The following is a 21,288-nucleotide window of genomic DNA, read 5'->3' on the forward strand; positions in this document are numbered from 1 at the left end:
ATCCACTAACTTTGACGGCGTTTTCTGCGAGCACGTCTGAGCCATTTTGTACCGCTACACGTGTTTCTAGTGGGACTATGTTTACGAGCACAAGAGTTCAGCGAGCCACCGAAGGACCGCCCTGCAGATTTACTATTGGTTCTGCAACGTCGGGAGTTTTTTTAAACACTGAAATTGTATCCGCCCATCTAAACACAAAATCAGGGAGAAAGTCATCAGTCTTTAGTTAAGCAAAGCGTCTAAAGACTGACTTGTGAATCTAGTCTAATGCACCCAGCTCTAAGCTGTTGGAGCTGAAGATTTCAATCCTGCATGTTTTAGCAACAGTAGGGCTGCACAAATATGACCAGTTTTTTTAAAGCTAAAATGTGTCACAACATACTGTTATGAATGAAGCACTGGGGTGCTACAGAGAGTCCCTAGCCTATAAATCGAATTCCAGATGTAAGAGAACTTTCTTGTCTGATAGAGACTCCAACAAAAGTCACATCATCATCATCATTTTTATATTTTTTTCCGTAAAAATGAAATGCAGAAGCCATCTCTAAAATATGGCTCATATTGCAGTCGCAATATTTGTCAAAAATAATTGCAATATGATTATTTTTGCAAATCATGCAGCACTAAGCAACAGAAGTAAACAGTGCGTTTCATGGTGACCATCTTTCAGCTTTGGATTAACACATTTGGTGCTCTAGTGAGTATTTGGTGCATCACAAGTGAGTCAAAAACAAACTACAGTGTGTGTGTTCATGGTATTGAAGGAACATGTCACCCAGTGCAACATTGTGGCTCACTGATGTATTTTTAATAGTTTTCGGACAACAAAGGAGCTCTGCAGCACAGAGGGATACGCTGCATCAGACTTTGAATTCAGAGGCAACACTTGTTAGCAGGGTCACCACACATTTTCACGTTCATGGACAAAATGTCCAAACTTTTTCATGACTTTTCATGGACCCATGAGAAAACTTCCATCACCATTCACAACATAAAACATATATAGTACGCTTAACTCCAGATGTTAAGTATATGGTTATAGGCAGTCCTCAGACACGAAGCGTCTTTTGTCTTTGGCTCACCAAACATAAAAGACAGTGTTGTAAAAAGCAGACAAATAGTCAGTAAGACAAGCATGTAAAGTCATTACACTTAAACTCATTAGATCAGCTCATTGTCTGTCTGTGGTTTGAAACTCATCATCACTTTGCTGAGTTAAGGACACTGATGGCACTTGAGGACTTCTTAAACACATTAGGTGCCCAAGGGACTCTATAGCGCCTCCCGGAGCTCAAGAGCTCAAACTGTCTAAAGAGAGGGTGGGAGCTATGTGTCAAGATACTCCTCGCTTTCTTCCTCGTCCTTTCTGTAAAGAGTTGGGTCAAGGGCTTCTGTGGCCTGCCAGCTATTTCACCTGCCATGGTTACAACACTTTCTGCTCTTTTATAGTTACTAGTAAATAGCAGAAAGTGATTGAAGGTTTATGTATCACATATGCAGAGAGCAATTTTTCATAATGTCATAATTTGTTGCCTTCACTGACTGTAGTATTTTTGTGTCTTTGTCACATTCAGGGCCTCCCACTCACCCCCATGTTGTTAAAACAGCCTCTATCGGAACACTAGGAAGGACACGAACACCGATGGTCGTCACTGTGCCCAACGCCCCTGATGTGCCAGAAACCAGCAAGATGCTGGAAGATGTAGACAGCGTGAGTATAGCGCCCCACCCTGGCTGCCTGTAGCAGTGCAGTCTGTATTTTGCCAGGCCTAATGGTGGTGAATATTTAATATTTAGTCTCGTAAAACTATACCAGTCACACATTTCCTTCCAAATCCATGTTTTCTTTGGGCACTGGATTATACGGTTCCTTTCAGCTGGACATTGGTTTTAACCACAGTTTCTGTTTGTTCTTTCTCTCTTTTTATTCTTTCCAACTTCAATCTCATCATTTTATTTGTGGTGTTGTTGGCTGCATTGATCAATTCATTTAATTTCTAACAACTGATCTTAACACGACCCATAACTGGAATGATTTTATTTTTACCATTTAATCTCTGTGTCCTAATCCTTGATTGGCTGTCGAACATCTGTTGGCATCGGCTTCTCTTTTGGATGTGTTGCTTTCGTCTGCTGCCTCCTGTTGTTGTTGTTGTTGTTGTTGTTGTTGTTGTTTACAACGCTTCAGTCCCATTGACCCATCCCCCCCGGCTCGCCTCATCCCCACCCATACGACTCCCCCCATCCTCTGTGAGAGATCCCTGACTGACCCTCTCCTCCTCTCCTTTCCTCTCTTCTCCTCCCTCCCTTCCTTCCTCCCTCCTTCCAGGTGCTTGCCTCCCTCCCCCCCTGCCCCTCCCCCGCCCCTCGCAGTAACCCTGTTCCTCTCCCTCAGAGCTACGAGCCCGACGAGCTGACCGAGGAGATGGCCCACCTCGAGGGCCTCATGAAGGACCTGAACGCCATCACCACAGCGCCATGAGCATGCACACACACCTACACACACACACACACTTTCTCTATCATCCACACACACACACGCAGAAAGACACACACTCTAATGTCAAACACACCCAAACACAAGCCTTGGGAGCCAGAGGCTGGTGGACACAAAATGGCTTCTTGTGCCCAAAAAAACTCTCACGTCCCCCTGCAGAGAAAAAAAAAACAAACAAACTCCAGACTGAAACTTAGGAACTTTTTTCGGCTTACCTTGCTCAGTCTCAGGAAGGAGATTGCCATGAGAGGGAAGAAAAAGTGACACGCTTCATCTTTTTATGAAGAACCATTCTCAGAGACAATGAACTTTTAAAACATTGGTCGCTTTCAACCGGAAGATTGTGAATTTTTTCCTCAGCAAAAATGCGTGCGGTAGGTTTTTTTCGGCGGCGGCGAACACTCGCTCACGATGAGACAACGGTTGATTCAAGTCAAAAGGAGAAAGTCCCAAAATATGCTGGTTTTAATGTTGGTGCTCATGCGGCGCAGTCTACACACAGTGTTTGTTTTAGTGTTTTCTTTGTGCATTTTGTATATCTATTGGGCCGTTTCAGTGAAGTGAACATTGGATATCAGCCCCCCCCTTTACAAGCCTACATTATTCATAAACGTGGTCAATTTTTTTTTTGTTTCTACCCCCTTGTGTCATATATTGTGCCATGACTTTTTATTATTTTCTATGTTATTGTATTATTTTTTTTACACACATATCCTTATTAACATGTACATATGTTGTGTTTTTTTTAAACTGCCTCATTCTTTTGATGTTTCCCGTTGTTTCATTATTATTATTTGGGATGAAAGTGGGATTACAAGTGAGTCCTGAAGCTCAGTTTTCATATCAAAAGGGGAGAGAAAGCCTGATGTGTTTTACAGTACGTTGTTCTCTGGCATTGTTTTTTTCCCCCTTTGTACATTGAAACAGCTTCTTTTTTCAGTCTTTTGTTCGTTGTTGTGGGAGCTCCGTTTTAAAAGCCTTACCAACGTGTTTGTATGTTGGACAGTCGAGACGTCTCGGCTCTCCGCGGATGTCGCTCAGAGTTGTGCTGTCACTCACCGCCATGGCAGTTTCTATGTAGTTCTGTGGGACTTGACAGTATCTCCTCACAGGTCAGGGGTACCTAGGACTCAGGGCGCTGACCCCCCTCCCCACCCCTCTTTAAAAAAGATAAAATAAAATAAAAAAAACTTACATGGCACCCAATCAATCAATCACCTGCAACAGACGAGTTATCTTTTATATGAGAAGTTCGATCGAATGTGTGTGTCGTTTCCAAAAACCAATATTTGGTTTCAGACGTCCGTACTGCTGAACCATGTGTGCATTTTCCCACAGCGGAGTGTGTTTTGCTGTTTTTATTTTGTTCCTGCTGTTGTCATCAGATGCCCTGGTTCTTTTACAAATCTTAGAAGATGCAAAGATGTTGGCCTTTTGAATGGGACTCCCAGAATTTTTTTTTTACATGGTAGTTTTTGTATGAAGAAGAAAAAAAACGAAGCTTGTTCTATACACAAATCCGATGTAAAAAGGAAAAAAAAAAGTTCATCTAAGAAACTAGTTTTTCATTACCCTCTTACCCAAAGAAATTTGTCATTTGCAATCATAGTAATTTGCTCTACTTTTGTGAATACCATGTTTCTCATAAATGTACATCGTCATGAATGTCAATATAACTGTAAGAGATTTTAACTATGGATACAAACAAGGAACAAGTTTTGGGGGGAAAAAATGATTGAAAACAAAGGGGGAGAAGAAAAAAAAAAGGACCGGACTCCATTTGGGAAATAATCTATTGAGTTGTAAACAGTTGAACCTGTATTGCACTTTTTCACAATTTTTGAAAAGTACATTTCTTACATATCTTGTGTTTTAAATATCAAAAGCTGTTTGTGTAACGTAGTGTCCTAGGTAAGCAGCAGGCAGCTGGTCTCGTTTTTTATGTTTATTTTTTTCTTTGCTTCAGAGATGATATGAATTTGAGCGGGCCGAGGTGTTCACTCCGCAGCTCACGATGAGGAATTCTGTTGTTGCTTGTTCATGTACAGAGCTTTCTTTGCTTTCTGTAGAAAAAAAATCTGTGGCTTTTTAAAAAATGTCGAAAAAAGGTTTGGAAAAAAAAGATGTTTTTTTATTGGTGCTCCTATACATTGTGTATACAAACTATTATGAATACTAACAAAGTAAATGTTTCTGCTTGTCTTCTTTTCATCGAACACCATCAGGACGCCTGTCACGTATTAACACAGCTTTTACTGATCGCTGAAAGGCGGCGGTGGAATGTGGGGAAGGTTACTTTTTAAATGTAATAGGTTACAGAGGTAGTGGTACATGGACTGCACTTGTATAGCACTTTTCTAGTCTCCAACCACTCAAAGCGCTTTTACACTACATGCCACATTCACACATTCACACACTGGTAGCCGAGGCTGTCATACATGTTGCCACCTGCTACTCAGTAACCATTCACACACACTCACACACCGATGGAACAGTCATCTGGAGCAATTTGGGGTTCAGTATCTTGCCCAAGGATACTTCAACATGCAGACTGGAGGAGCAGGGAATTGAAACCCCGATTTTCCAATTGGTGGATGACCCGTTTTTATTTTTACGTGACTGATTGCGGTTACATTAACATGTAGATCAGGGGTGTCAAACTCATTTCAGTTGATTGGGCCACATACAGCCCAGTTTGATCTCCACTGGGCTGGACCAGTACCCATTACGTAATAACCTATGAATAACAACCCCTCAGATTATTTCCTTTTTTAGTGGAAAGAAGTCCATCCTTAAAACATTCAGTCTTTTACAAAACAAATGATCAACAGCCTGCAATATCATACGAAAAATATGTGCAAATTAAAACTCAAACCTCTCAGCTTTCACACGTGCATCAATATCAGGTGTGCAAAGTCATCCAGTGGGCCCAATTGGACCCTTTGGTGCGCTGGTTCTGGTCCCCAGGCCGTATGTTTGACACCCCGGCTGATGTTTCATCAGGTTCACACCAAGTATTTTAAGGCTGACAGCATTTTCACTGCTGGTGAACAAGCTTTGCACTGAACGATGAACAAAGGAAAATTTTCTTGAATTTCCACACATACATGACCACTTGCCTTGGTGTGGTCGGCTGGTCGCAGGCATGGCAGATTCAGGTTGCTGAGAGCAATGCACAGTGATTTGATTGGCTGAAGCGAGGTGAAGCAAATCTCCACAAGAGAATCAATCAAACACGACGCTCAAACTTTGAGCGCACACTGACACATTAATGTAGCCCATCTGGACGCAGAGACAGTTATTTTATTATTTATTAGTAGTTACTCCCCAGCACTGTAGTGATGGAATGCAACAGTACATTTTCTCGAGTGCTGTACTTAAGTACAGTTTTAAGGCACATGGGGTGCCCAGTAGCTCAGTGGGCAGAGCAGGTTCACTTGCGTTCAAAGGCAGTGTCCTTGCCACAGGCAACATCCACAGGATCAATTCCAGCTCGTGGCCCTTTGATGCATGTCATCCCGTCACTCTCTCCCTTACACACTTCAAACTGTCCCGTCATTAAAAGCCTGAGTATTATCATTATATGCTATTTTATACTTTTACTCTTCTACAATATTGTACCTTTTTTTTTTTTTTTAGGATATTTTTTTGGGCATTTTTGCGAACCCAGGCCACTACATGGGGCGCCTCCTCTATCCACTAAGCCACCAATCTTGTACCTATTACCTACCTATTACCTATTATCTATTACTCCACCACATATATTTGACAGCATTCATTCCTGGTTACCTTGCAGATTCAGATTATTAATACAAATATGAATCAACCAATTAATAAATTAGGACGTCTTACTATGAGTAAAGCTACCGTACAGTTAAGTAATTAAAAATGTCCACCTTTACCAGCTGCAACATTAGGGATGCTTAAATATGAATGCATTGCTTAATGCAGTCATGTAATATATATTATTCTGAAATGGACCATACCGTATAATGAGTAGTTTTACATTCGGTACTTACAGTAAGTATATTTTGATGCCAATACTTAGGTACTTTTACCATAGTAGGATTTTAAATGCAGGACTTTTACTTGAAACAGAGTATTGTCACACTGTGGTATTGTTACGTTTACTTAAGTATAACTTCAGAGTATTTCTTCCACCACTGCTGAAGTGTGCAGAAATAGGTTGTAATTAGCCTCGCGTCACCAGGCTCTTCACATAAAGTGAAGGTTGTACTCAGTAATACATAATCTTAAGTCTACTGTATAGTGAGCCCTGTGAGTACTGGGAAAGTCAAGTAGAGCTAAAATGATTAAGTTAAAGCTTTCTTAGGATATTTAACTGAATATCTTTCAATGCTGGTCGGCAAAAACAAGAAATTTATGTATTTAAATTTTCGAAAATAGCTGTTAGTCAAGGAGTGCTTCTTTAGGCCTGTTGAAATGGACTTGAATGAGAAACAAAAGGGCGGCTGTCATGTTTGAGCTTTTCAGCCTCACGTAGTTAGTGAGTTAAAGTTAGTTGTGTATTTTCAGATGAAGACTGTGCTTAATGAACTGTCATTTATGCAGTTACAAATTCTTTTAGTTTACAGCTAAAATACTACTATCATACAGACTGACTAACCTCTTCTTAGGTTTATATGTGCTGCAGACTGAAGGTGAGATTTTGTCAATGATTAATTGTTCGATCACATCTGTAGCTTTGGTTTTCTCATCATCATGTGAGACTGAGTAAAAACTGGCTTCCAGCCTGAGCGGCTGATGGATCTGACTCACTCAGCATTTGGCTGCTAGTTGGTGTTAATTTCAAGTCTCAAGTTGATGAAGCTGGAAAAAAAAGTGTGGTGTGATATTAAATTAATCCATGACACATTTTAATAAACCATGACATTTAAAAATGCTGACATGTGCAAAGTTTGACAAATGAGATTGAAATAAACACACATCACCAGAAATGCTGTGAAGATGAAGTGAAATGGAAAAGTTAATGATTATGAGATGGTCTCACTTCATTACAGTGTGAAGAAGAGTATTGATGAAGTAAATATTGAGCTTTTATCCATAGCTCATACAATCTCACCACCATTTTGGCTTCACTGTTGCAGGTTAGTCAACAGCTGGCACTCCAGCATATGAAATGTAAATCTGAATCCATGTTCAGCAGCAGAATTCAGACAAGTTTGGTTGCTTCAGGTAAGTGCCAAAGAAACAGACACTGTAAATGAAGGTAAGATCAATCAAAATCAGACAAAAATTATGTATATTTTATTTGGTGTTGTAAAGCTTTTAAAGTAATTTGACCGTTAAAAAAAAACATTTGAATTCCTAAAATTAAGTTTGACTCTTTATTTGCTGTTCCATAAGTGTTATAAGTTCAGAAAACAGCAGTCTCCACAACTAAGAAACTATTAAAGTCAAACACAACAAATTAGCTCACCTCCCTGCTCTGGTTTACTGTATCTGAAAATGTGTTTATCAAATTTGTTTTGACCTCAGTTATCAGAAACGCATTGAAAGGTTTTCATATGAGCATAATCTCACCTACAACTGCACTATTATACAATCTGTATTTTAAATAATTATTATAACCTCACATAGAAAACAATGCCTGTACAAACGTGAGAGATTTTTCTGTAAAATAAAAACATTTTGTTGATCTCAGGTAGGTACAGATATGTTATAGTAGCACAAGAAACAGATCAGATAAAGATAGAGAAAGATTAGAGCCAGGTGATGGGAAAAAATGAATAGATCTACATCATAAATTAAAAATATAAAGTCAGGAAGGGTAAACAATAGAGAAACACTATTCAATAACAAAATTATTAACTGGCTTTTATTTATTTTATTTCATTTTTTAAATTTATTTTTTACTAACGGTTGTCAAATGTTACACATTAATTTTAAAAATACAACAAACAAATCTGTTTGCTGGAATCACCTGGTAAAATTGTGTATGACAGAACCTATAATATACCATAATTTATTAGTGGAATTCTATTTTCTTTTATTAATAATCTAATCTTGTGAAATCTTGAGCTAGTAAGCTGTGAAATATATGTAGTGAGGTAAAAAAAAAAATACAAAATGAAAAGTAGTAGAAGTCTAAAGTTTCATAAATATACTAAATACTTAAAAAAATACTCAAGTAAAAGTACAAGTACCTCATAATCCTGAAGACTTTCCACCAGAGCCCTTAACACAACCCTAAAGCAACACACAAAGAATAGTTTTTCAAATTTAAGATTTAAATTTTCTGTATTTTTTTTCTAGAAATATTTTCTGAAATTGAGATCCAAACACTGTTTCAAAGCACTAATAAATATAAGGTTCTGCTCCTTTATTTTATTTATTGTTCGAAAAAAAGTTGTCAAATTTAAATATTAATTTAGAATAGATATATTAAAAACGATTCTTAAAAATATAAGTGTAACTTTAAGTGTAAAATGCAGGACTCAACCTTATAAGAGGTCTTTGCTTGTCGTGTTATTCGGCGACCAGCAGGTGTCGCTGCCGCCATTTCCCATCTCCTCCAACTTCCGCCTACGTCAGTCCCTCTCACAACACGGAATATGGCGGCCAGCTCAGATCGGATTCCTCCTCCTTTCCCTGCCACAGAGGAGCCGGGAGCCGGACTGTCTGACATGGCAGACGGAGACAGCGACGAGGGAGAGGACATCTTCGTCAGTAACGTATGTTTACAGCTCATTATTACGAACCGTAACCATTTTGTGACGGTTGATATCTGCGTGAAGTGAACGAGACAAGGAGTCAGCCCCTTTATCTGATCTGACCTGCATCCACGGCAGCAGCCAAAATAACTGGCAGCTAACCGACAGAGAGGCGAGAAATGGGGTCAGGTTTTTAATAAACAGAAACGAAACTGGTTCAGAAAGTTAGCTGAAGTTAGTTTGTGTAGAAAATGAGTAGTTTGGGTTTGAAATAAGCAAGTTATTGCGTTTAATTTGGCTTTTCCCGGCCTGTCCTAGAGCATAATTGTTAATTTAAAGATGCTCTGGTTTCTGTGTTCGGTTCAATGGTCCGTTATTAACATTTTTTGTTAGGAATGTAAGTTTGTGTTGGCTAATGTCCAGCTAACATGACCCCAGCCAGCCATTTTCTTATTCCTCCTTATCTGTGTGTGACCGTTATAACGGTCATCACACAAGGCCAATAACTGTACTCCTCTAATGTCACCCCTTGTGTCTGTGTGTCTAGCAGTGGAGGAAGAAGGACTCAGATTGTGTACTTAAGTAGGAATACTATGGTCTAAAAATACTCCATTACATGTCCTGAATACTTAATGTTACTTAAAAAAAATCATAAGTATTATTAGCAAAATTGATCAAATATATAGCAAGGATCAAAACTGAAAGTACTGATTATGCAGAATGAAGTGTAGTGAAGTAAGATTCATGTAAAGTTCAGCTACCCCAAATTTGTCCTTGAGTAAATGTACTTGGTTACATTCCACCACAGTCTTTCTGTGTCTCATTAAAATCATGTGTCCCTCCTATGTGTCCTTCCTGTCTGCAGAGTAACCCCGTGGCTGTCAGTCGAGGAGTCTCTCAGCCAGACAACGTCAACGATGAGCCTCCAGATCTGTTCAGCGAGGAGGAGGCCAGCAGCACCACTGCTAAATCCAACGGAGTTCACTCTGATGATGACAACGACCTGTTTGCTGGTTAGGAGACGTGTTCTAGTTTTAATGTTGCAGTGCTTGCAGATCCTAAAGAGAAGTCAAGGTCTTGTGAAATGGTTTACTTTAAGCCTGTGTCATGCTGGACTATTTTAATGTCGATCTTTAAGGGGCATTCCTCTGATTTTATACATTAAGCTTGATTTAGTCATGAGACTAAATACTAAAGAGGTGATGTCATCTCGGCATGGGCTGCAGCTATGGACTACTGTGATCATCGATTAAACCATACATCATTTTTGTTTAGTGAAAAAAAAAATAGTAGTTAGTACATTATGTAAATTACACTTGTCTTCTTTCCCAAATATGTTCAGTTTCTATAATATTAAACAGAAAAGGAGCAAATCTCCACATTTTAGAAGCTGGAACCAGAAATCTTTGCTTTATGGATGTTTGCTGCTGAGTAATTTTGTGGCTCGTCTAATCAGTTAATCAACTAATCTAGCTTGGAGACTGGAAATATATATCAGTGACTCTGCATTACAAACTTTGGGCATAGAGTTTGAAAAATGTGGCCATTTAGGATCCTGCGTTTTGGCACATGACTCCAGACAAAAAGTCAGGATATCTATGCTTCTGCTTTATCAGTTTAACTATTCGTTTTAAAAAAGTCTGTCAATACTAAAGCACTCCGTACTTGTTTGACTTAGCTTGTTAAATGAACTTAAGGGATCCAAAGAAAAGTGGATTGTTTTCGTATTGGTTCCTAAACTCAAGTGTCATATTAGCTCTAGTGACAACCTGTACAAACTGCTGGATTCCCATATCCACACTGTAACATTCAGTTGGAGTTAATACAAGCAGCTGTAAGAAAACTTTACCAGTTTATATCAAATTATCTGATGAAAGACTAGTCAAGGCAAGTTGATTTAATTTCATTATATGTAAAGTGATTTTGCTTTACATTAAATATGTAACACACCATGAGATTTGTAACAAGTGCAATACAAAAGAAATACAAACTAAGAAGTGAAAGAAAAAAGAAAAAAGCACTTTGAAAATCCTGCCACCCTCTAAAAGACATTTACAAACCACAGTAACAAATCATAAGCGAAAATAGAAAACGCAGACATAGTTGTGAGGTCCAGATATGTAAATAATCTAACCATAAATTCAATGCCAATTTCCAGAACTTCAAATCTCTTTGATTCTCAGTGCTTTGGACACATTGAAGGTCTGTTCCCAAAAAGTACTGAGCCATTATCACTACGTCTAAAATCTTGTTGTCATATGGTCAACAGCCTGTGGGAGTTTGAATGGGAAACTGAGGATTATCAGGCTGTCACATTTAACAAGATGAGGCATGGGATGATAGAAAAAAAAATCTTGTCATGATAAGTAATTACAATTCATCACATGATCATGATAATCATCAAAATATGCTTAAATTTCTAAAAATAGCACCAAAACAAAGTGTTATTACTTTGCCTTAGATTTAGTTAAGAAACATTTTTTTAGGACATGCATTTTATTAGTGAACATCCCAAAAAATAACAATCAAATATTCTTGTCAAAACCAGGATTTTCAACTATTTTAAATGGCATAATATCTTTCAATAACCTCCTGAGATCCTGTGACCTCATATGAGGACATCACATTTTGGGTTTACTGCACCGTATACTTCATTCTGCTTAACTTGGACCTGTTGTCCTCATTTGTGGACACGTTTTTTGTGCCATTTAGTGGTAGTTAGAGCACAATACACTAATCCATGTAAAAACAAGATGGTAGCAATCTCTCCAGCTGTTTGAAGAAGTTGGGACTTTATTATCGTCTCATTTGAGGGCACTGGGACTTAATTATCATTGACAATGGTTAGTTTTTTATACTTATCATGTCCTACTGATCCCAAATAGCTAGGAGAAATTGAAAACACATACCAAACAAATGTTCGAGTCTCAGGAGGATATGAAATATTCCAATGCTTGATTAAGACATTTAGTGTTTTTTGAGGTCGGTGCATTTGCAGCCTGTTTTTGCAGAGTCTATTTTATTGTTGGTTGCCCAGTAGTGTCTTTGGGTGCTGCTGGACACAAGATTCATGATTATCCCGATAATGGGAATTCAACATGATCAATTTATGGTCTGCGATAAAGTCGTCTATCATCCCATATCCTAAACCAGATACAAGTCCAGCTCACTTTTACAGAGGAATAAAAAAAGGTCAAAATAAAGTTTTAGTTAAGTAAGTAAGTTTACAGTGAAGTAATAATTGCCACTGTTCTGGATAAACCAGGTGCGGTGCTATTGTCTGAGCTACCCTTTACTCACCTGTTTCTTTTCTTTGTGGATAAAGACAGACACACATTAATTAAAAGTCTTCTTTCCCCAGAGGCACACGTGGAGCTGAGCACAGACACGCCCGGCAGCTCTGCTCGGAAAGAGCTCTCCACCTCCTCCTCTGGCCCCCGTCCTGCCTCCTCCTTCACTCAGAGCCCTGCAGCCATGCAGCCCACCTCCTTGGAGCAGGTACAGGCCACAGCTGAGCTGAGCTTCCCTCAGAACTTGGAAACAATTCATTGCATCCATGTTTTTGTAACCACTAAGTTACCTGCCTGTTACAGCCAGTTGTGTTGTTCTTGTTAAACACAGTTGGAGGAGGAAGAGGCCAGGGATAGTTTCGATGTGGATGTTGCCGTCACCAACCCTGAGAAAGTCGGTCAGTCTCTTTTTTCATACTGTCCAAATCCAGATACTGTCAAAACTATGATATAGCTCTCTATAATTTAAAGGTAGCTGTATAATTATGACAGTGAATAGTAACCTTTTGGGGTTGTAGCTTGTACAAGCGTAGGTTGTATTTCAGCAACCGTTAAATGCACTCACACATTAATTTCAGACTGAAGCCTGAAGAAGATTAATTCTCATCTTCAATGTATCTCCAATGTTTCTGTCCTCCTAGGAGACGGCATGAATGCATATGTGGCCTACAAAGTATCCACCAGGGTCTGTAGTCAAGCTGTTCTGCATTGCATATGTCATACATATATTTAGTCTGTTTTTACATGGCTCCTAAAACTGTTAATATTTCTAAATTGTCTCTATTGTTTCTAGCTATGTGGTTTTTGAAGTGCGGTGTCCCTGTCTCAACTTTCAGACCTCCTTGGCCATGTTTAAGAACAAGACCTTCTCTGTGAGGAGGCGTTATAGTGACTTCCTGGGTCTTTATGAGAAGCTGTCGGTAAAGCAGTCGCTCCAAGGTTGCATCATTCCACCACCACCTGAGAAAAGTGTCGTTGGTGGGTGCCTTGGACTTCATCTTTTTTAAAAAAAAAAAGTATGTTTCCTGCTTTGTTTTGTGTACCTTTTGGTGACTGTCATTCGGATCAACAGGAATGACCAAAGTGAAGGTGGGAATGGACGACCCATCATCAGTAGAGTTCGTGGAGAGAAGAAGAGCAGCTCTAGAGAGGCAAGTATCCAAACATGTTTCATACAGTGACTTTATTAAGGGAATACTTAACCCTATATAATTTACTCACCCTGTGTTTCGTTGAATTTCCTGAAGAAAATGTTTCTCTCGCATGCATCTGGTGAACGAAAAATCCAAAAACGGAGAGGATTGTTGATGAATTGAAGTCATAGGGGTCCAGGAAAACAGCAGAACTATATCAAAACATTAGTTTATGAACTCTCATACCACTTGTGCAGTATAATCCAAGTCTCAAATATCCAGGGGTGTGCTCAGTACTTCCCAAACAGACAGCCCTTTTCAATGGCTAACTGAACTGAAAGTGAAACTTACCTATGGACAATACATCACATCAACTGAGCCGCAAACAGGTGACAGCTAATTGACAGCTGTCAGAAGTCACAATGACGGATGACAGCGCATTCAAGTCACTGATAACCAATCCAATAGTTATAACAGGATTGTTTAAGTGAACAAAATAATCGTAAATATGACAAACGACAAAAGGACATAATTATAAAAATAGCAATGACGGAAAACTACAGATGTAATTTCACTGTCGCAAATATAATATGTAAGAAGCTACAGTCAGGGCAGTTATAACTTAAAAGTTAAACTACATTCAGTGCAAAGTAACAGCAGTGGAGATCTCCGGGTTGTCTCTGGTGAACTCGGTAAGTGGCATTTGTTTATCTCCATGGTAATGGATATAAAAGCAAGAGGGTCAAACTTCAGGCCTAACGTTATGAGAAAGTAGAATGTCACAATTGTGTTCATATAGCATGCAACAGTGCGTACTTTTTAAGGGCAGCTGCAGTGCCTTCTAAAAGCAAAAAGAAGAAGTATGCGATTCAGAACGCACCCCAAGACTCCATTGACAAAAACAGTAATTTTACTGACTGAAAACTGGAGCTGCTGGTCTACCACGGCCTTGATTAGTTAGTTTGTTTGTGTTATTGTGTGGCCTTGGTATTTTAGAGGATTAGTTGGGATTTAGCAAAGTCACACAGTAACACAAACTAATGATTGAGGCAGTGGGAGACCAGCAGCTCTCTTGTTCAGCAAGGGAAAATTACTGCTTTTGACAATGGAGTCTGGCTTCAAAGAGAGCATAGATAAGTTTCACTTCAGTTCAGTTCCGTGTTGGAAAGGATGTCTGTTTGGGAAGTACTGAGCATACAACTGGATAGATTAGACTTGGATTAAACTATAGAGTTGTGTGAGAGCTTGTAAACAGATGTTTTGATGTAGTTTTGTTGTTGTTCAACGCGGACCCCTATGACTTCAATTCATTAAGATTTTTCTCTATTTCTGGATTCTTTGTTCACAGTGGAGGTATGTGAGAAAACTGCTTTCTTTAGGTATTCATCATAACACGGAGCGGGTAATTGATATACGAGAGGTCATCTGGGGGTTACAGTATTCCTTTAATGAGATAAGTAAAGTCATACTGGGTCTTTTTTAAATATATTTCTACCCATGCCCATGTTTTTGTGTGCATGTCTCATGTGTTAGTTTTTACGTAGTTTGCCACTCTTATTTTTGTAGGTATCTGCAGAGAGTAGTGTCTCACCCATTGTTACTACAAGATCCTGATGTCCGTGAGTTCTTGGAGAGAGAGGAGGTCAGTATTTTCAGATCTAAATAAAATTCTCAAAGCAGAAAGCTGGCTAATGACTTAAGATTAAGACTTTTGAGTTCTGGCTGTGTGTTTTCAGCTCCCCAGAGCAGTGAACACTCAGGCGCTGAGTGGAGCTGGCTTCCTCAAAATGATCAACAAGGCCTCAGATGCCGTCAACAAGATGACCATCAAGATGAACGAGTCTGACACTGTAAGGAGACTGTGGATGAAGTGTTTTCAGGAGGCTGTTGTGAATGTGGCCTGCATGTGAAGATGCATTGTGTAATTCTGACATAGAAGATCCATTGTTGGATAAACCATCATAGATCTTGATATGTTGCTGTGTGTCTCAGTGGTTTGAGGACAAGTTCCAGGAGGTGGAGAATGAGGAGCAGCAGCTGAGGAAGCTTCAGGCTGTGGTCGACTCCCTGGTCAACCACAGAAAGGGTGAGCTGCATCTGCTGTATTGAATTGTCTTTGTCTGCCCAATTTCTTTTTTCCAATTCAAACGTCAAGTTCCGAACAGAGGAAACAGAAGAGTACAGTCCAGCTGCCTGGTCCTTCAGGGTGAAACACGCAGACTGAATAAGTTTTCTGTTTCCAAAACCAGAGCTGTGTGGGAACACGGCAGTATTTGCCAAAAGTATGGCCATGTTGGGAAACTCTGAGGACAACACAGCCCTGTCGAGGGCCCTCTCCCAGCTGGCAGAGGTGGAGGACAAGATGGAGCAGCTGCATCAGGAGCAGGCAGCCAGTGACTTCTTCATCTTTGCAGAGCTGCTGGCCGACTACATCCGCCTGCTGGGTGCTATGAGGGTGAGCTCACAGCTGCAGAATGGTAGTTTTACAGTAGGAAGAAGTAAAGATAAGATAAAGACTCTTCAGAGGCAGTTAGGAGTAAAGCTTGAGTAAAAAAAAAGAACGCTTATCTTGAACATTTTAATGTAGTTATTTTACTTTAGTAAGGGCACACTTCAGTAATCTTGAATAAACCATTATCATTGGTCTAGGTCACAGTTTTACTGCGAGTGTGCTACCTGTTCTCTGTTTGGTAAGTGATCAAGTGTCGGATGTCCACAGGGGTGTTTTGACCAGCGTGTGCGGGCATGGCAGCGATGGCAGGAGGCTCAGAGCACACTCCAGAAGAAGAGAGAGGCCGAGGCCAAGCTGCTGTGGGCCAACAAGCCGGACAAACTGCAGTCGGCCAAAGAAGAGATCACTGAGGTAACAGGCACAGTGACCACACAGCTGCTGCGGCACTAAAACGAGTCTCAAAGGTCTGTACATCAACAAAGGCCCGTAGAGTTAAGTTACAACCCAGCATGAGCTGTAAAGTCCTTACACATCGTTTTAAATTTTTGAATACAACAGCCTGGTGGCAAAAATAGTCATTAATTGGAGCCCTCTCTTAAGAACTGCAAAAATAACCTCTTTGATATTGATCCAGTTTCTTTATGCTCCTCATGAACAATGTAGAAGCACCATCACAACTCCAACAACACTACACACATGTACCTGTTGTTATCAGTTTCAGTAAAGTGTTTTTCATTTCTTGATAAATGTTTTCAGATTAGATATAATACTGTGTTTTTAGATGGGGACATGATGTGCAACAAGTGTCTGTAGTTCTCCAGAATAAGCAGTTTATGTGTATTTGTTAACTGTTAACAAGAATAAGGCTTCATGTTCTAAAACTCTAAAGATCCCCTACACTTAAAAATGTGTTTTTCTTTAGTGTTAATGTCCCCTAAAATGTCTGACCTTGATTTTACTGACTTGTATCTGTGCAAAGTTTATCACTAAACAGGTGTTTTCACATTCCACTACTGAAGGGGGCGATGTCTTTGCACTTCCCTAAAATCTGAGATTCACGCTGGGCAGGCTAGATTAAGTATGTCACTAATTCCAAAACTAAACACATATTGATGGGGGAGCAGACTGTGACACAACACTGGCAAAAAACCCTGAAACCTCTAGCATAGAGCGGATGTGTGAACCGGGAAAATGATTTAGGTGCACAGTGTGAGAGTAAACACAACCTACTGTTTACTGTAATCGGCATCGGACGTTTTTTCATTGATAACCGATCAAATAAATGTATTTTAAAACTCGCTCCTTTGGCTCTGATACAGTCATCTCCCTCCCTGCCTGCAGTCCCCACTGCACTGGGCTTTGTAACGATGTCCCACCTACAGCCCCCTCTGATTGGTTACACTGCACAAGTGATAGCCAATCAACACTGATGCCTGTGCATGCTTTCACATCATGTCACATTAAGACACAGAGCTCAGACGGAGCAGGAGAGGCTCCAGTAAGCCAGCGGTAATTTTGAAGGTAAGGTAACAGAAACCAGACAGAAACGAAAGTTGCGATAAAAGTCCTTTATGCTGAAGTTTTAAAGTCACCACCACAACGTTATATGATCCATTTCAATGATGACATGCTTGCCCAGAGGCGAAATTTCGACGTAACTGCCTGTTTATTTCACATCAAGCGCGATACAATTTTGCAAACAGCCTAAATGATTTAGCTTCTAAAAATAAATAGCACCAAGGCAAAAAAGAGAACGACTAAAGCTATAATGTTTTTGTTTGTTTTAATACTGAACACGTTCCTTTGCAACACATACATTTCTATTTCTTCATTTTGTGACCGCAACACCAAGCCCCCCTGCTCCGGAAAAGATTTCAGATTTCAGGCACACAAATCTTCTGTGCTCCACATTTCAGGCACAAATTTTTTTCTTGCTTTAACCCCTGGAGTTAGCATTAGCATGTTGAAACTTTTGACAGAAAACATGGTAGTGTGCAGTTTTTGCATGTAAACCAGACCAATATTAACATGGTGACATAGTGGCAGATATTATTGTATATTGCACAGCCAGTAAGGCTGTGTCAGCCACTGCTAGTTACAGGCTAACAAGCTAACAAACAACATTAATAAAAGATGCTAATTGAACTTAGCATTCTTCTGATGTGTCTGCTGGTCACTGACTAAGGCTCAAACATGTACGGCTGAATCTCTCTTATGTTTCCTTTAATGCTAACCATCTTCATGTGTACTCCTCTTATGCCGGTCAATGTAGAGCTGGGCTACTGATGGAGATAGCGGAACCTAGCACAAGCAGTGGTGGTGGGCATGGCCAGATCCAGAATTTCTCGATGAGGGAGAGAGATTAGATCTGCTTCCAGCCACTTTTCAGAGTTTTTTTGATTTTTAACCTGTGGGAAAAACATGTTAAACAAAATATTCATAAATTAATTTGTATTTTAACATACTTTAAAACTTGTCTGGAGGGGGACTTTAATACCACATGCTTGAAAGTATCAAGACATTAATGATTTGTTGACTGTTTTTGTTTCCTCCTCCTGTTTGTCCTTAGTGGGAGGCGAGGGTCACTCAGTACGAGAGAGATTTCGACAGGATTGGCATGACTGTACGCAAGGAGGTTCTCAGGTTTGAGGTGTGTTTATGGTTTTATAATTGCAATACAAAGTTTAATGTTTTATTGTCTTATTACAGCTTTGGATCAAAGTAGATTTAATATGCTGTTTTTGTCTTTTAAACAGATCAACAGAGAAAGTTAAAATTGAATGCTTTTTATAGGCACTGTGTGTGTGTGACCTTCTGGACTTGTATTGCTTTCACTGTAGACGTTGTAGAAAGAACAATTTAATAGTGAGACAAACATGTTTGGGCTAGAGGCCTTCATCAGGGTCACTATAAACCAAGGAGTCTCTGTGCATCAGCCAACTTCAAGCTTAAACTGATGCCTCAACAGACAGGCAGGATTTTGGCAGATGAGATCAGGAGCACCCGGTTATAGTAGGAGCTTTTAACACTGCTAATGTTTTGATATAGAATATGCCTGAAGACAGAAAGATTCTTCTTTCCAGATCCAACATTTAAAATAGTCTTCTGAGGCATCCCATATCCTTTTCAGTGCGGTGAGATGGCTCGCAGGTAGACTTGTCTTTCGGGGGATGAGATGGAAGCTCAGATATTTTATATTTTTAAATGTTAAAAAATGGCCCTGACGAATGCCAAAAGCTTCTTGGAAGCAGGTGCACTTCTGCCAGAAATTCTCACAGCTGGCTTTTCCATTGGCAAAGAGCTTGAGACGTGACAACACTTTTGTCTCCTCAGAAAGAAAAAGCCAAGGACTTCAGGAGCCAGATAATCAAGTATTTGGAGGCGATGCTGCAGTCTCAACAACGGGTAATCATTTCACTATGTCAAGTATTATATTCACTTGTACAATTTACTCAGTGCATTTAACCTCATGATTACCAAAGTGTCCCTTTTAACTGTAGCATTTTATAGTTATTGTGGATATCAAGACTTTGAAATATTGGTTATAATTAGATTTTATTGAAATATTGAGTGATTACAACATTTTAACGTTCTATTCTTCTCGTCCTGATTGTATTCCAGCTCGTTAAGTTTTGGGAGGCGTTCCTGCCTGAAGCAAAGGCTATAGCTTAATGAAGAGGGAGACTTTCTGAAGACCCCAACTGCCTTTTTTTAACACTTTACCTCTTGACCAGGAACTGAGAGGACGATTTTGAAACACACAAGAAACTTCCATCCATTTTTTTCTTTCATCTTTTTAACCATAGTGTATTCTCTTATCTTGTACAGTTCTTTTTGATATAATAAGCTGCCGCATTTACAAAATGTTTCTTTGGCATAACTCCTTGTTTATGTACTTGACTGAAGATGGTATAAAGCAGAACGTGGACCTGGCCGTAGTATTTGTAAAGACCCACTGTCTGCCAGTGGGCTATATATTTATGTTTCTTGGTTAAACCAGTATGATAAAGTGTAAACACTGAGGTACTGCCCTAGAGCAACATTGTCTATAGTTTACATTAGATGATAGACGTATGTAAGTCATTCCAGCCTCTAACAGCTCATGTTGATGGATGCATGTCAGATAATGTTTTGATGCACTAAAATGCATTGTACAGTTGGAAAAGCTGTTTTTTAAAAATGAAAATACCACTATTGATGACTGAGGTCATTTACCAGGAGTATTAGCACATTGTTATTGTATCACACGTTGCATATTAGATCATAGAAATCATATTAAAACTGACATTTGGAGTTGTTACAATATAACAGAAACTGAAGGTTACAGTGAGTGCAAGTTGAGAATATGCAATCACTGCTTTGTTGGTATTTTCTATGACGATGTATTTACTAGAATCATGTTGTCAAATATTGTATTAATCCATTTTCTTCCGCAAACCGTTTTAAGTACTTTGATTTCTTGTGTCAGAGATTTAGGCCCAGAGCGACTCGTCTGAAAGTGCTGCAGAGATTGTTTACTGCCTGTAAATGACTATTGACACGTATGTACACATGTACAGTACTTGAATCGAATCATACAAATACTTTCAGATATTAGTAACCATACATGTTTTGATAAATTGGTTTAACAGTGACAGGAAGGCACAGACATTCAAGTGGTATGGTCCCTTATTTTCTTACTCAGCATTTGTAAGCGTAGTTTCTCCGTCATGTCATATTTACGTAAGAATGTGCTTTATTTTTGTAACCACTTTGCATTAGCACACACATTTTCCTGGAAATGCTAAACAGGTAGATGTACAAAATAAATATGATTGGTTAAACTTTGGGCACTGGTTTCATGTTTTCTTGTTTTGTCTTTGTGGGATTTCTTATTTAAGCTCAGGAGACCTTTATCACAGCGGACGTTTTGACTTGAAAAGCACAGGTGAAACTGATTACATTAACGATGGCTCGATTCCATTAAGTGTCCCAGTACTGTTTCAGTGAGCCAGCATGCACAAAGCCAGTGCCTCCCCTTAGTGGAATAAAGCCACAATTAATGTAATTAAATACAGCTGTGCTTTTCCTACTATGATATGTCAAAATGTCTGCCATTAAAAAGCTCTGTTGCATGGATAAATAATGAAGCAAATGGCCTCGAGGCTTTAAGATGTAAAAAGGCCCTCTTGTGATTGCAATCATTTCATGTGTTTTTCAGAAAATATTGACAGTTAACCATGACGTAAATTGCTGCTGTTGG

At 39.4% G+C, this 21,288-nt stretch overlaps 2 protein-coding genes across 14 annotated transcripts in view; both read left to right on the forward strand.

The window, feature by feature from the left end:
* The window catches only part of neo1a (neogenin 1a), a 254,047-nt gene extending 249,358 nt beyond the window's left edge, over window positions 1-4,689 (forward strand). For 9 of the 13 annotated variants that reach the window (XM_050068070.1, XM_050068757.1, XM_050068925.1 and 6 more), the window contains 2 exons: window positions 1,575-1,711; window positions 2,330-4,689. In XM_050068070.1, coding sequence (XP_049924027.1) covers window positions 1,575-1,711; window positions 2,330-2,482 — 290 coding nt within the window. In that variant the 3' untranslated portion in view covers window positions 2,483-4,689. The other 4 variants (XM_050068509.1, XM_050068843.1, XM_050069007.1 and 1 more) reach the window with 2 other exon arrangements.
* Window positions 4,690-9,034: 4,345 nt separating this feature from the next.
* Window positions 9,035-20,878, forward strand: LOC126392882 (sorting nexin-1-like). Its single transcript, XM_050048595.1, has 15 exons — window positions 9,035-9,192; window positions 10,037-10,184; window positions 12,533-12,669; window positions 12,793-12,859; window positions 13,103-13,146; window positions 13,298-13,439; window positions 13,534-13,612; window positions 15,161-15,236; window positions 15,331-15,444; window positions 15,587-15,680; window positions 15,844-16,049; window positions 16,314-16,457; window positions 18,616-18,696; window positions 19,380-19,451; window positions 19,668-20,878. The coding sequence occupies exons 1-15, from the start codon at window positions 9,073-9,075 to the stop codon at window positions 19,716-19,718; spliced, it is 1,575 nt and encodes a 524-aa protein (XP_049904552.1). The 5' UTR covers window positions 9,035-9,072; the 3' UTR covers window positions 19,719-20,878.
* The last annotated feature ends 410 nt before the right edge of the window (window positions 20,879-21,288 follow it).

This window comes from Epinephelus moara, chromosome 1 (assembly GCF_006386435.1).
Source record: "Epinephelus moara isolate mb chromosome 1, YSFRI_EMoa_1.0, whole genome shotgun sequence".
Lineage (NCBI taxonomy): Eukaryota > Metazoa > Chordata > Actinopteri > Perciformes > Serranidae > Epinephelus > Epinephelus moara.

Excerpts from the sequence above, each read along its gene's own strand:
- LOC126392882 (XM_050048595.1), top strand. The coding sequence starts at position 9,073 with ATGGCGGCCAGCTCAGATCGGATTCCTCCTCCTTTCCCTGCCACAGAG. Across the intron at positions 12,860-13,102 it reads CACCAACCCTGAGAAAGTCG|GAGACGGCATGAATGCATAT; the intron begins GTCAGTCTCTTT and ends CTGTCCTCCTAG. Across the intron at positions 15,237-15,330 it reads AGTTCTTGGAGAGAGAGGAG|CTCCCCAGAGCAGTGAACAC; the intron begins GTCAGTATTTTC and ends GTGTGTTTTCAG.